General features: G+C 38.8%; 1 protein-coding gene across 3 annotated transcripts in view; it reads left to right on the forward strand.

Moving 5' to 3' along the window:
- Nucleotides 1-16,270, forward strand: part of FGF12 (fibroblast growth factor 12) — a 631,141-nt gene that overhangs the window by 223,565 nt on the left and 391,306 nt on the right. Inside the window, exon 1 of one of the 3 annotated variants that reach the window (XM_037838246.1) lies at nucleotides 3,064-3,816. The exons of the other annotated variants lie outside the window; for them this stretch is intronic. Within the exon in view, the coding sequence (XP_037694174.1) occupies nucleotides 3,726-3,816 (91 nt within the window). The 5' untranslated portion in view covers nucleotides 3,064-3,725. Of the gene's footprint in view, nucleotides 1-3,063; nucleotides 3,817-16,270 lie in introns of those variants that run through there. 3 annotated transcript variants of the gene reach the window in all.

Here is a 16,270-nt window from a genome sequence, read left to right on the forward strand (position 1 = left end):
TAGAGCATTATATGTCAGAGTCTTGATAAGTGTAAGAAACCTTTATTTTTTCTTAAACTAAGTCTAAGTAATAAAATTACAGATGACCAATTCCCTTTTTTTTTAATTCAGTTCAGTTTTATTGTGATATATTCACATACCATACAATCATCTATGGTGTACACTCAACTGTTCATATTACCATCATATAATTATGCATTCATCACCCCAATCTATTTTTGAACATTTCCCTTACACCAGAAAGAATAAGAAATAAAATGAAAAAAGAACACCCAAATCATCCCCCCCCAACCTATTTTTCATTTCATTTTTGTCCCAATTTTTCTACTCATCCATCCATACATTGGATAAAGGGAGTGTGATCCACAAGGTTTTCACAATCACATTGCCACCCATTGTAAACTACACTGTTATACAATAGTCTTCAAGAGTCAAGGCTACTGGATTGGAGTTTGATAGTTTCAGGTATTTACTTTTAGCTATTCCAATATATTAAAACCTAAAGAGGATTATCTATATAGTGCATAAGACTGTCCACCAGAGTGACCTCTTGACTCCATTTGGAATCTCTCAGCCACTGAAACTTGATTTCATTTCATTTCGCATCCCTCTTTTGGTTAAGAAGATGTTCTCAATCCCAGGATGCCGGGTCCAGATTCATCCCCAGGAGTCATATCCTGAGTGCCAATTCCCTTTTATACCTTTAATCAGATATCCATAATATTTAATAAGAAAATATTTTGCATTAAAATGTTATATGCTCTCTTTACTTTAATCTGGACTCAACAGACAGTTCAATAACAGCAACAAAAAAAATCTGTAAATGTAATCCCTCAATTTGCTTATTCAAGTACTATGCTGATCCATTTCCTCTGAGATGATACATCTGGCCATGAAAATTGTTGTGAAAGACATTTAAACAGCAGCCACTTGAATATTAATTGTAACTGAATTGGTTTTTCAGTCCTGTCTTTTTTGCATATATAATCCTGTTGAGGACTGTAAAACACTTCCTATAATCAAATAATAAAACTACTGTTAGACCAATAAGAGGCACATAGAACCCAGAGAAGTTGTTAATAGCACCTTAACTTGCAAAGATCATTTGAACTTTCAGAGCACTCTCATATGCTTGACCTCATTGGATCCTTGCAACAACCTTGCCAGGTAGGAGGCAGGCTCATTGTAAATAATGAAAATTAATGCTCAGAAGGTTGTGTGTGTTTTAAAATCACACATGCAGCTACTTATTCTGCTCAAGTTCCCTGGAGGAGGGGAACCAAGGCCCTGTCCTATTCCTTTGCTACTTTTCAAGGAATAGCACTTCTCACAAAATAAATAGCTCTAAGCATTGGGTTCCAGAGCAGGAGAGCTCTACCAGAAAGTTCTCTGCCTTCTGCTGTAGCAGGAAGGACTATTTTTAAATGTTTTCCTTTTGCTAATTGTCTCTCCCCCATGGGAATTTCTATGGGTAGAATCCCCACATGAGTCAACTCTCTCACTAATTCCTGCAAAGACCGGAAAGACAAAGGCCATGGCTCAGGTTGCCTTGGGGCCTTTAGAACCTCCACAAGATCCTCAAAGACTTTGGAACCTAAAGAATTTTGGCGACCCCACTGAGTAATGAAATAATTAGACATATAAAAGAGAGGCCTGGCTATATCTCCTTGAGTTTTGGAACCACCCCAAAGGACTGTGCCTAATGCTAAATTCTGAAAGTAGCTAAGGTTGTGGAGCCAGGGGCAGCTGTGGACTCAAAAGGCCTTCCTGATATTCTGGTTTTCTTCCACCACATTTGAGAGGAAAAAGGAAGAGACTTCTGAAAGTGTATTTCTCCAGGCAACTTCAACCTTGAGCTTCAACCTTTATGGAAGTTCAGAGGAACAGTGCAGGATTAGCTGAGAGGAGAGAAAGAGGAAAGGGGTGAAGATCCATTTTCACTCCTTGGACAGGACCAATTACAGTGGGTAGAAAGAAGATGCAGTCAGCTTTTAGCTCAATATCAGGGTAAAGCTTCCAACAGGTTTTGTGTAATGGACGACTTAGGAGATGGTGAGTTCTCTACTGTCTGGACTAGTCAAGCAAAAACGGGGACAAAGAGGACACTGGCAAATTCATCGCAAAGTGGAAGCGACCCAAAACCCAAAGCTAGGAGGCTAAATAATAATAATAATAATAATAATAATTGCTAACACTTTTATAGCACTTACTTGACCCCTAACAAAGGCTGTATGAGGTAGATGTTATAATTCAGTCTTTTTTAGAGACTCTTAGGCCTAGAAAGATTGAATAATTGGTTCAAGGTCACACAGCTAAGTAGGGAGTTGAACTTAGGCTGCTTGTCTGCATCATCTTTGCTCCTCAGGACTTGCTGCACTGTTAAATCCTCCTAAGTTCCTTTCTTGACCTGAAATTCGGTGTAGGTGGAGTCTGGATCCATCTACCAGCATCCTTTGTATGCCTCACTCACAGTACTTCCGAAAGGGCGTCGATGGCTTTTAGAAATTAGGCAAAAAAAAAAAAAAAAAAAATCAACCAACCAACCAAACAAAAAAATAAAAACAAAAAAACAGCCAAATGGGTTTCCACGTGAAAAATGTAAATCTTGAAACCCATGAGAAAGCCCCTTTGGTCATCTGTGAGACTTACAGCTTCACCTGCTTCTCCCTCTCTACCTCTCGCGTTCCTTTCTAGCCTCCTTTCTCACTGCACTTGCCTTCCCAGTGCACCCATGCTAAGCTTTTCCAGGAGCCTGGAAAGTACCGGGACAAACAAAAACGAATCACATCTCTATTCCACTCCTTCTTCCCCGCCTCCATTTACAGATGGGAAAGAAGACGCCCAGAGTGGTAAGTAACTTACCCAAGGTCACAGAGCCCCGACCAGAAAATCCAGGTGTCCAGACTCCCAGATCAGCGCTCCACGCATGTCCAGGCACCCCTTATTCTCCCATCACCCACACCCAAGAGCTTTCTTTATTCCACACTCCCCCACCCCACCCCATTTCCCTGGAGTCGCTTCTGACGCTCGGCAGCCTCCAGGGTCCAGCTCTTGCAGAGGGCGCTTCCCTTCCGCCGGATTCCCACGCCGGAGTCGCCGTCAGCCCGCGCGCAGCCCGCGGGAGCGCTGCCTGCCTTCCGGGTTGGTTTGGGTCGGCAGCGCTGCCCTGGCTCCGCGGAGCCCCTCTCCGCGCCCCCCAGCCCAGGACCGTGGGGGTTCTGGGACCCGCGGGCGCCCAGGGTTCAGCTCCCGACGCTGAGAGCAGGAGCGGAGGGGGCGCTCCTGTCCCCAAAGTCCAGAAGGCCACAGGGCCAGCGCGGAACCCTGCCCTCGACTCTCCTGGCTCCGGCTCCTGGAGGGAGGCACCGACCCAGGGTGATGTTCTCCGCGTAGCCCGTCCTCTTGCCCTGCCGCCCTCAGCCTGCTGCCTCCTTCGGAAAGTCCAAAGTGGCACGTTCGAGCCCACTGGGGTGTGGCCGCGCCTCTGTCTCCCCAAAGGCTGGCCCCAGCCGAGCGGCACTTCCTCCTTCCCTTCCTGCCGCGGCAGCCGCCGCGCTCCTTCCCCGCGCCCCCGGCTCCTTCCCGATCCATGTGCAAACTACCCCACGCGTGGGACACGCGCACGATGGACTCGGGACCCGGCTGCCGAAGAGAGGCGGCCTTTTGGTTGGACAATTAGCGGAGGCGGGGCGGGGAGTTGACGAACCCCAAACACGCGCTTCTCCATGAAGATTCTTGAGCTTTCTCTGAAGAAAGGAGTGCATATGCTGCAGTGTCTCTGTGGAAGGAGCCTGAGGTCCAGCAACAGCCTAAGTGGTGAGAAAACATTCTTTCCCCAGCCCGAGAACACTGCAAAATGCTCTCCCTTACCTCCTCCCGGCCCCCTCTCCGTCTGCCTCCCCTCCTTTACTCTGCCCTGTAAGTGTGGAAGGAAGGCGTTTCCTTACTGGGGCGAGGCAATGGCCCCGCCGCGGTTTCTGGCTTTGGGTTTTTTGTTTTTTTATTTTTTGTTTTAAACCCCTGCTTTATGCAGCGCGTTAGCCCTCGCGCAGCGCCTGAACTGGAAGCCGCGGGTCTCTTTTCGAGGGGTGCTTAAAGTGACCTGCTTTTTCACTTCCTCGCGGCTCTCCTTGTGATTTTGCGAGGGCGGCGTGCGACTTGCAGTTGTTCAATGTCTCCTCTAAGAAGTTGCTGGTGCGTTCGACAGGAGAGGGGACTGTTATACAGGTGGCTGGCGAGGCAGGTATCTTTTGTTTTTCTTGCTTTGTCTGAAAAGTAGACATCTGGCTGTCCTCGGAGGCTCTCTTTTGCCCTGGAGATCAAGCAATTTCTGTCTTCGGTGCTGAAACCGGAGAGTCCCAGTTAGCTTTGGGCTTACTCCCAGGGTCGTTCGGGAAAGACCCAGGGGTGGAAAGAAAATCAGACCGTTTGAATGACTCCCAATATTAAGATAAATGATTTAAAAATTAACGAAAAAAGTACTAAGTCATCTGATTCTTTCTGCTGAAGCATTGCAAATTGTGTGCTGTTTCACCACATTTTTTTCACATTTTCCGTCTCTTTTTTAGAAAAAGATCTAAGCTCACTTTAAGGTGATTGTATCGATTAATCTCAGAAGTGATAAATCCAATTTCTGTCTCTTTTGGTTTTCTCTTTACAAAATAGGGGTGGAGTGTGAGGAGAGAGGTAAAATGGCCCTATTATGTCTAAACAAGTGTGGGTTTTTTTTTGATAAAAGAATATCTTTTTTTTTTTTTGCCCTTAAAGTCCAAATAATTTTAATTTTCAAAAATTTAGTAACATTTTAATATAGTTTGCATTTAAGACTGCGTAAGTTATTATGGGAGATCTGATTCATTTGGTTGCCTGCTTATTTTCACTCTGTTCTGGAGCTATGGAAATCATATTTGGAAATATTGAATATATATAAGTTTCATTCATCTTTTCTAAAACTTTGATGTTGACTTTCTGGTTATACACCACTCTAGATGAAGAATGAAACTATTTGAAAGGATTAGATAATTTATCTGTGAAATATGATAGGCATTTTTGAAATACAGTCAATCTCATGTTTTTACATTTACAGAAGTTCATTTAGACATTCTTTTTTACTTTTCTGCCACATTTGAAAGTGCTGAAAGATATTATATCACTACATTCTAAACTGAGGCTTTATGTTGAAGTATTATGTTACATATATTTTAGAAACCAGTAGAGATGTAAGTTAATATGATCTAAATTTTTTCTAGCCTACATTAAATAAAACGTGAGTAGATTGTAACTTGGATATATGTTCCCTAAATATGAAAAGTTGAAGGTTTGTGTGATGTGTCATAAAGGCAGGGCACTTCCTTTGTGTATAAGTAGATAAGATGCTCAATTTACATGCAGAGTCAGTTTCCAAAATAGTAACAGATCCAAATAGAAGAAACAGCATATGTTACCAGACAGCATAGGTTGTTGCAAGACCATGGGACTTATAAAGTTAAAAGACCTGGTTATAAGGCAGTCTCAACATTGTAACTAAAAAAAAAATTTGAAATGTTTCTTTCATCTGAAAATGTGGACTAATAACCCTAGCCTGGTTCCTGTATCTGACTTCATCCTAGATTTAACATATGGTTCTATGAAAACAGTTGCACTTTATTTACACACGTATTTTTACTTAATGGGCCAGATATTTTGGTTATCTTTGAAAATTATCACTCCAGTGGAATTCTTATAAAATGGGATATGCCCAAGTAGTGAAGATGAAGGTTCCTTTCCACCCTTTCCAGAGACGGAGGTAATATACAGAGACTGTTTCTGGTAATTACACTGTCTTTGCTTGAATTGTGGCTCTTTCTAGCTTACGGTATTGGGTAACTAACATGATCTTGCTGTTCTTCCATTTGTGCATAAATGTAAGTAGGGATGATAATAGTACGTACCTCATAGGTTGTTGTAAAGATTGCTTGAGTTTACAATAGCTAAAGATTTATCAAACTCTCACTATATGTGCCAGGCACCTGTTCTAAGAACTTTGAGCCTACCATGCAGAGCATGCTGAGTATATTTTAGATATTATTATCATGTTCTATTTTAAAGTGATTTTTTCCATGTGACTGGCACCAATAGCATGACCTCACAGCAATCTGCATATGATGTTGCTATCCCCACTTGCACATTGGGGTAAAGACATCAGAGATCTGTTCATGAAGCAAATTTCTAAAAATAGAGCAGGAATGTACCACCCTGTTTTTTTTTTTTAACTTACCAAAAGAGAAATATAGTAATATTTTGAACGGTGACAGCATGGAGTAATAGTGTTTATGCCATCTACTTCTTCCCCACTATTTTACAGATGAGGGAAGTGAGGGCCAGAGGAGGAATGTGATATAATTTGTAATAATAGGTTAAGAGATTCTTCTATTGGATTGCTGAACTTTTATAATTGTAAACATTTCAATATTTTATTTAAGGTTTATTAAATAAATGGGCTTAAAGAAATACAAAATAACCAGTATCTATTTTTGAATTTCTTAGTATAATTATGTCTTGTCTGTTTTATCCATGATATTCATTTATAAATCCCTTATACTTCAGTAGTATGGAGATAGCCTGAGCTATCAAATGGCAGATGATGTAGATAAGGTTAAGTGGATTATTAAAAGCTACATTCCCAGACTTTTAAAATCCTTTTTTTCTCTTTCGCAAAATGAAATGATTTTTTTATTTTTATTTTTTTTAGCATGTGGAATCTATCCATTAAAAGTCTGAAGTTTAAAATTCTGAACAATATTGCTCAGGGTATATGGCACTTATATTAACCTGATAAAAAGACCAAGTTTTTAGTTCAAAAGAAGGGTAAAGTCAGATCATTTTTCTCTAGAAATGGGACCTTTACAAAGAGGAATAGAATGTTTAGAATTCTGTTCCAGAATAGTAGGGATTAAAACAGTAACTTTAAGGCCTACTCCCATTCCCCTCAAGATCTAGTTAGGGGAAAAGTGGAATTACTCTACCAAAGAGGGATGTTAAGGTTAGGGATTTCTCATAGCTTCAGCAGGAAAGACTACACTAAGTTTGTAGAAGAGGGGTAACTGTCTTAATATCAGGCTCCTGAAGAAGCTGGGTTAGGTGGTTAGATCTCAGCCTGCCAGAGGAGGGCAGCTCTTTGGGGGGCAGGTCACCGCAGTAGTGATAGTGTAAAGGTAATAATGCAGTAATGTAATAGCAGTAATGCAAGTGGGGAGGGGGGCACTATGCTTGCCTTATCATCTTATGCCATTCTGGAAAATCAGCCATTTGGCTTCCCTCCTGTGTATAGTCATGACTCCTACAATGGTCAGTCAGTTGGCATGGAAGGTTATCACATGTTTAGGGACTGAGCTAAGCAATCATATCTAGTGGCTTTGATGTGGGATTGAGACACTCCAGGCAAACATAATTTATCAATCCTATTAAAAATATATAACTAAAATCCAGTCACACACTTACCTTCAAATATAGTATGATATCTAAATGCAAACTGCTTACCTACAGTCAGGTTGCATCAGCCAGTTGTATATCTAAGAGGTATAGGCTTCAACTTCTCTACAGGACAGTCCAGTAATTCAAGAAATAATGTTTGCTTGCACAGTAGATATTGTTTTAATAGCTTATTTCCCAGGAAGGGTATCTTTTACCAAGCAGTATACAGATGTTTTCAGGTCCACTCTACATTTACTTATAAGTATTCATATTGTCTTTTATCTCTTTACTTTTTCTTCTAAGATGTAAGCAACAGATGCCTTCCAAAATTGAGACAGATGAAAATAGCATGTATGATCTGAAGATATTTTGAATTCAAATTCAATCTTCAGAAATCCACCAGATCAAAAATGTATAACAAAATCCACCTTTTAAGCCATGTATTCTATTGTTCACATTGTTTTAATTTTGAAAAGTGGGTGATGTCAGTGTGTAACTTCTTTTAATTATCCCATCTTGGAACACTTTAGTAAAGGGTGATTGTTGACTTATTCGTGATAATTATCTTTGTTGTAGACTCTTTCTTTGAGCTGCTTTTTAAGTCATGAGCTTCACTATTTTTCATTTTTTCAATGAGGTGCCAATGGCAAAAATGAGTATGAGTTCTACAGAATGTAAAATGTCCACTACTTTCTTATTCCTTTCATTTTCAAAGGGACTTCTTTAGCACAAGATCTTCAGTGCTAATTTTGGAAAATTCAGGAAGTTACTGAAAATTTTTAGTTTATTCTGTCTTGTAGTACTTTCAGAAAGCAACTGACTAAGTGCCTATTAATGTGCAAATGTGGAGTCATTAGCATTTTTCATTCAATGTTTTGGAATCTACTCCCAGGCACATTGTAGGATGACATACTCCATTCCCTTGGAGTTAGGTGTGGCCGTGTGACTTGGCATCGGCAATGAAATGTGTCACATTTCACTTCCAGCTGGAAGCTTTAATAGCCAGAGCACGTTTCACCTCAGGCTACTTCCTTCTGCCCTGTTCAAGGTAGTGGCTGACTGGCCAACAGCCTGTGTCCCTGAGAGTCTGTCATGAACAGAGCTCCATGATATAACCCAAAATGGACATAAAAAGGTAAACTTTCTTTTTGTGAGTAACTTAGATTTTAAAGGTAGTTTTTCTCTGGCCTATCATTTCATATAGTAAAGCAATATAGTTTAAGATAATATAATGGAGTGGAAAGTTACTAGGTTATATTCAAGGTTCTTTCTAGTCGGAACACTCCAATTCCTCTATGATCTCATCTGTGGTGTATAAGGAGTTTCCTTTCATTGTCTTGTAATAATTAGTTTAACATACAAGAGGGTAAGTTTTTGTCATCACCCATCTGGTAAGTTCTTGTGTGTCCTGAGGCTTATTGATAAACGGTTTCTTAAATAGTGTTTACTTCTTTCCTAAAGATGTAATGAATTTCCCCTGATGTTTCCAAGAACTTTGAGATTGTTTTTTCAAAGTTGTAATTAATTGCAATGCCCTTAAGGACTCAGTTGCTCCTTTCCACTTATCCTGAAATGTGGAAATTACTTTTTGATACACCTAAGCCTATCTGGGTAAACAGGAATTAGCTACATTGTCTGGAAAGCACTGTCTGAGAGCACTGTGTAGTTCTCATCATTACTGCTGTTTTGCCAAAGGAAAATGCAAACAAACATTGCTTTTCCTCTCCCAGTTTATAAACCGAGAGCTCTGTGCATGGAAAGAAAACTAGGGTGGGACTTTAGGGTGAAGATGTTAGGCTCAATGCCCTTACCTGGGTTATGGACCAGCAATCCATTTGCCTGGCTCTGGGTCAATACAGCAGAAGCGAGGAAGGAATCCAGACTTTTTCTGAAACTCCAGGATACCTGCACCATATCCACAAGCCCTCCAGACTTGTGACTCCTCTCCCTTCTTTCTGCCCTTCTCCATAAGAGGGTAGAAAGTTAAAGAAACATGTCTTTGGCCACAGCTGTTGTCATTTTTCAATCCCCAGAACACTCATCGAGGCCCAATTGCATGATGGGTTCTGTGTTGGGCACTGGATCCAGCAGGGACGTACATGTGTACATACAAAGAGGTATGACACAAGTTATGATTTCATATATGACAAAAGTGAAGTACTTGGGAGCCCCAGGTTGTTTCAGTGTAACAAACTCTTACCTGGTTTAATGTTCTATGGGAAGAATAGCCCCAGGGAAGGAATAATTATACTTCTGCCTAGGATTCGTGGTACTGAAAAGCATTTAGGAATTCAAAAGGTAGTGCTGAAGTGGGACAGATAGAGAGCTGTTATGAAAATGAGTGGTGTCTCTGGATATTTTATGGGAAGGAAGTGTTTGAACAGCAATGAGATACAGATATAAAAAAGCAAGTTTTTAGAAAGACAATTAACCTGCAACTCAATTCAAGCCTACCAATATCTGCTCATTTTCAGAGATCCTGCCTATGTGTCCTCTGCCCCTACTTCAACATAAGTCCTTTTATTTACAGCTAGATATAATACAATAGCTTATAAGAAAGGTGTGAGTTCTATTCTCTAGTATGAGAGTTATCAAGGGACATCCAGGGAGTACTTATAAATCCATTCTCTCAATTTCCATGGAATATCTTAAAACAATAAAACTCCTTTGTTCAACTTACTGTATGCAACTGCTATGTTATTTTCATTGCACAATGCGTTGAATGCCATGTCCAAATATTCCTTCTAATGCTATTAAATGTGGGACATTTGCATTTCCTAGGGTGTCAATCACAAGGATACTGTGAATCCTCCAAGACAATCTCTCTCACTGAAATGATCTCTCTTGTTTATACATAAGTTTCTAGTACTGTCCTACCCCCATCCACTCATTACTGTTTATAGAAACGATAGCATTGCAGTTGGTGTCACTGATTGCCCACGTTGTTGCTTCAATGAAGCCAGCTGGGATGCGATTGCACGGTCTTTAAATAAAACTTAGTGGCACAAAATGAATCTCTTCTTTTTGAGGGGAGGGGGGGTTGTTGTTAGCTGGATCATTCTCTAAGACACTAATTACTTGCTTAACTTGGAGGAATTTGAGAACTAGCAAATCACCATGTTGGCTCAGCATCTGACCTTGGTGCTGAAAAAACTTGTGGGTAGATAGCATAAAGTGTTTATGAAGCCAGTTCAATATGATAATGATGATCTCCTTACCTCCAACCCGTTCCAGCACCCTGTAAGTGACTCATTGACCTTAAATAGTGGATGTGCATGTGGTTCCACCAGAGGCTGAGGCCAGAAGACTGAGAGCTAGAACTCGGGGCTATAACAGGCTGTGCCTGCCTGGTGACAGGGGGGTTGCTTGGAAGTGGTAAGAAACAGAGTAAGAGTTCAGTGTTGCATTTCCTTAAACTGGCCACCCTATGGAGAATGGAGGACATTAATCACTACTTTTGTCCTTCTGGCTTGCAAACCTTATTGTGATATAGGCAGGTCAGCATTCCTCCTTATAGTTCTATATTACAGATTAGGAAATTTAGCCTTATCCAGGGGAAGATTTATGTGTCTATGTTTATTTATTTCCTCCTGAAAATTTAAAATGTAAGTGTATCTATATCTACCTAAAATGCTTGTGTACTTATGTGTGTGTGTTTGTGTGAGTGTATCTTTTTGATTAAATGTGCCAACCATTTTAATGGTTGTTATCTTTAGGGAGTTGGATGGCAGAGATAGAAGACTTGTTTTTACTTTTGATATCATGAAACACCTTAACTTGATCCTTTAAAATATCTAGGCTAGTTATCACTGTCCAAGATTTATTAACATAAAATCCACATTGTTCACGGACAGTTAGGGTCTCTAGAGCCCACCTCTTTTGCAAGATCACTGATTCTGAGCTGTCAACTTCAGCCTGGAGGGGCTGAAGGGCATTTAGGGCAGTATTAAAGGTGTTGCAGAACCTTATATATATTTATAACTGCTTGCTCCAAGTTCCTAGGGAAGATGTGATAGTGTGTGTGAGAGTGAAACCCTGTATTACAGCAAGTCAAGGGATTGGGGTATTATCTCTCTTTTGTCAGTTTGAGACTTGGTGTACAAAAGATCCTAAGTTAGCTTTCTGACTGGCATTTAGGGTAGACAGTATATGCAAGATCACAGGATCAAGTCCAATTTATAAGTAGGTATCTGTAAACAGTTATCTGCACTTTACAATGGGTATACACAATAGCTCAGACAAAGAACAGGAGCAGAACCTGAGAACCCAGAGGAGGGTGCTATAGTTTGTACTGAAATACAGAATTTCTCTATAGTCACCCTCCTTTTGATCAAAGATAATCTCAAAAAGATTACTCTTAAGCATAAAATAAGGCTGGTTTCATTAGATTTGGCCTGATTTTTTTTACATAGGTGCAGCAATAATGGCAATTTACCACACAGGCCTTTTAAAGTTTGCTTTGCTGTTAATTTTCACAAGGAACCTCCAATTGACCTTTAAATGCCTCTTTAGGCTAGGAAGCCAAGCCAAGAACTTGACTCCAGATTTCACCTGTAGGTCCTATAGATTCGGTAAATTTCTCTTTCTTGAGGTCCCCAATGTATCATATGTTTTTTTCACTTGCCAGTTCTTCTTTACTGACCTGTAAGGCTGGGAACCCTGGAGCCAGGTAGCAGACCAGTTTTTCCAAAAGAGTTTTATAAGCCTTGGCTCCATAAGGTTAACCTTAGTTCCTTAAAAGTCCGATCAGGTATGATTAAATGAGCATCATTCTCAAGCATAACATTCCAGTGAAAACTTTGGTTATATAACCAGTATCACCAGTTGTATCCTCTTAAAAAGGAGGACAAATTCTGATTGAACCTATACTAATAATTATTTTGCAATAAAAATAAGAATATTCAATAAGATTGTCCAGATTCTGGAGGGCTGAGGCAGGGAAAAAAAGATGAATGTGTTATCAATTATAGATAGCCTAAAGGAAAAGAGTAAGAAATTCCTTGTATCTGGAAACATTTAACATTAAATAACATTAAAACATCAGCAATAATCCAAACAAAACTATAATCATTCTTTGTCAGTTCATCTAATCCAGGTAATTAGTCCTTGTTCTGCTCAATTTTGTATTAGTAATTTCATGAACCCATAATCTTCACTAGATTCTGGACTCTTGACTCAGTCCGGTAGTATGGTTTCAAAGTTATTTAAGCAATGTCAGTAGAAGCCTGTGCTGCAGAGTACCTGGTCTGGTCCTTTCCACGGGTCTCTGAGATAGCCGTTTTTGTTAAAGACAGAGCACTGTGGCCGGTAGCTGATTGCCAGTGTTCTCAGGGACGTATCAGAATAACAATTGTCTGTAGATGACAGAAGACTTTAAATGGCCATGCTTAACTTATTGCTGTTTTACAGACATGAACGATCTGACAAGAGCTCATTAAACATTGTTTTAATAACAATAATGAATTTAATAATAATGAACTTAGACCAGTGATGTTACTGTTGTCTAATATCAGGCAGAGCAGTACTAGGACATCTTGTGGACAACAAAGACATTGATAAATGTCTCAGGACTTCATAAAACTTCTGAAATGTTTATGTAATAATATTTTTCCCATAGAAATTTAACCAACAGAAGGTCAGAAAGTCCTTTTCAATTTGACAACACTTCCCATGCAACTCACAACATATCAAATAAACCTATTTCTAGCAACTCTGTTTTTATCAGGTGAAAGAATAATTTTTTTGTGATTTTCCAGGGGCTCTCTGGAAAAGCTCAAAGACAATTTGAGATCCGTAACATATCTAGGGTTTGATTTTGGGAAGGCAAAATGTCAAAATTGTCAGGTTTGAACATTGTTAAATAGGATCATGGGTCATTGTGAAACAATAATTGGTTCCCTATTTAAGCAACATGTCAATAAAAGATTTGAAAAGTAAATAAGAGTCAACATGATTATAAAGGATGTTAAGGTCAACATAAAGGAAATTATTCTGATAAGATACAGAATATTTACCTTCCAGGCAGATTACTCAGATGGTTAAGTAAAAACTTTTACAACTTTTCACTAAAAGCAGACCAATAATACCAGAAAATGTTGTCATTTTAACAGAGAGAAAACCAAATTTTAGTTTTACATGAAGATAATGTCTGATAAGAAAACACTTAAAAATCTTATAAATCTATGAACTCTTAGCCAGCCTTGACTAGAATAAATAAAATTCCTTTTTCACAAACCTACAAGTTTCTATATCCAATCAGGTTTTTGTCCTGCACATTCCTCTTTTTCCTTTTACAACAAGTCTTTTTACTTTAATACAAAACTACTCTCTTTTTCCTTGACAAAAACACATCCTTACATATTTAAGTTACCAAAAAGATCCTGGAAACTGTCTTCAAGCCAACATCCTACAAAATACAGTTATTCTGAAAATAAAGTTTGTCAGAATAATAACTCAATTTGGTTAAACACAAACTTATATTTTAATCATCTTAAAGATCTAGTAGATATGGTGCTGGCTTATTTGATCAGTAAACCTGTATACATTTAGGAAGAACATTCAAGGAGAATAAAATTGTATGTTTATATTGTTCTTGACCTTGATAACACAGAAAATACAGCTGTCTTTATTTAACTAACAATATTAAACAGGTCCTGTTGGTCAAAGGTTCATCTGAATTATGTAAACTTGAATTTTTAAAAAACATTTGGATTTAATTCTATGAATACTTCTTTTTTTTCCATTGGGAATACTAGAAGTTTGGTTTCTTTTATTTCTAGGACTTTAGAAGTATTAATTTACATATAAGCACTTAGTTATCTTTAAGCCAATTTGAATAGAGCTCTTTTAAGGAGCTTTGTAAGTGGATTGGTAATACCATCCAGAAGTAGGAGAATATCATACATCAAACATAGAGGCAGACACAAATAGAGAGCTTATAGCTTCAATTTAAAATTTTTCAGCCATGAGTCATACATAAAAACAAAGAAACACAGAAAACACAGAAATACAAAACTCACTAGTTTATATAAACTATTTTAGAGTCTTGCAATTTCTTAGTAGATGCTGAAAACCAGTTAAAATAGACATCCTATTTGTCCTGTTAATTTAGGAGACCTTTTAATTTAGGAGCACTTTTGAGATGAGTGAATTTGTCTGATTAGAATGCACCCCATAATGGCCATTGAAAATTGAAGTTGTCTTTGGTGAAATTTTGCTGTTTTCTTAGATATTTTCTTAGATAATTTCTTTTGATATTTTCTTAGATAGGCACAGCTTCTGGCACCATAATTTTCTAACATGCATTATGCCCTAGTGCCAGAGGGTGGAGAATCACAATTTTTATAGTTTGAGGAGCCCATCTTTATTTTAAACTTCTTACCTTGTGCACAGGATGAAGAAACCATCAGTGTAGTTGTAGTAGTGAAACTACCGACTACACCAAAAGGCTGGGGACTTGGGCTCAAAATTTGAGCCTTCTCTTCAACAGTATTGACCCACTAACCTTTGGACTAAAAGCTAATGAGATCAGAAAGCTCGAACATAAAGAGAGTGGAGCTCAAATCCAAGAGGGACTTGCCCACAACCCGTGGAGACTGTGAGGAGGACAGAGAACTAACTCAAAGGGTTCTAACTGGGCACCTTAAGTAGCAAGTGAGGAAATGTTCTGATTGGCTGACATTGCATTTCTGTTTTACATAGGGGAGTCTTACGAAGTGGGCAGCAGGTATACCTTGATTAGTATGGTATGCTTGTCCATTCTGATAAGCTGTCTCTACTGGACCCAAACTAGTTTTATCACCAGGTGTCGCTTATTAGCAGCCCTGTAGGGTGTGTTCCATTTCCTCAGAAAACCTCTTCCTGGTCAATTGTTTTTGTCCTCTGGAAAAACACTTCTTGGAAAGGGGTCTTCTCCCGACAACACCCAATGTAGGTGGCAATTTTATTTTGTGTAACACTTTATATATGTCTCTACAATTTGAATTTTTATGAAAATGTGTTGCTTTTATAATAAAAAAAAACTAGTGACATATATATTACTTCAAAAAGCAGAGAACTTTGAAAATATAAAGTCTGTGGGTTTTTAAAAATCACTTCGAAAGTCATAATTCCAATATAGTTCCTTGCATTCTGTTTGTGTGAACTTTTTTTTTCATTTTTAAAATAATTATTTATTTTTAGTTGTGCTAAAATATACAAACATAAAAATCATTTTAACCATTTTAAATGAACAATTCTTTGACATTAAGTACATTGACAATACTGAGTGTGTAACTTTCACAATTATCTATTTCCCAGACTATTTCCACCATCCCAAACCAACACTCTTTCTCATTTAGCCATAACTCCCCAATCCTCCTTACCCCCACCCCTGAAAACCACTATTCTGCTTTCTGTCTCTAGGAATTTGTTTATTCTAGGTATTTCATGTAAGAAAAAGTACACAATATTTCTCCTTTTGTGTCTTGCTTATTTCACTCAACATGACATCTTCGAAGTTCATCCGTGTTGTGTCATGTATCAGCACTACACTTCTTTTTACAGCCAAATAATATTCTGTTGTATGGATGTACTACATTTGGTTTATCCATTAATCTGTTGGTTGACACTGGGTTGCTTCCTCCTTTTGGCTACTGTGAGTAGTGCTGCTGTGAGCATCAGTATACAATATATGAATCCTTCCTTTCAGGTCTTTTAGGTCTATACCTAGGAGGGGAATTGCTGGGTCATATAGCAATTCTATGTTTAACTTTCTGAGGAACTGCCAAACTGTTTTCCACAGTGGCTGCACCATCTTACATTGCTACCAACACTGTAT

The sequence above is a fragment of the Choloepus didactylus genome, chromosome 1, assembly GCF_015220235.1.
Source record: "Choloepus didactylus isolate mChoDid1 chromosome 1, mChoDid1.pri, whole genome shotgun sequence".
Classification (NCBI taxonomy): domain Eukaryota; kingdom Metazoa; phylum Chordata; class Mammalia; order Pilosa; family Megalonychidae; genus Choloepus; species Choloepus didactylus.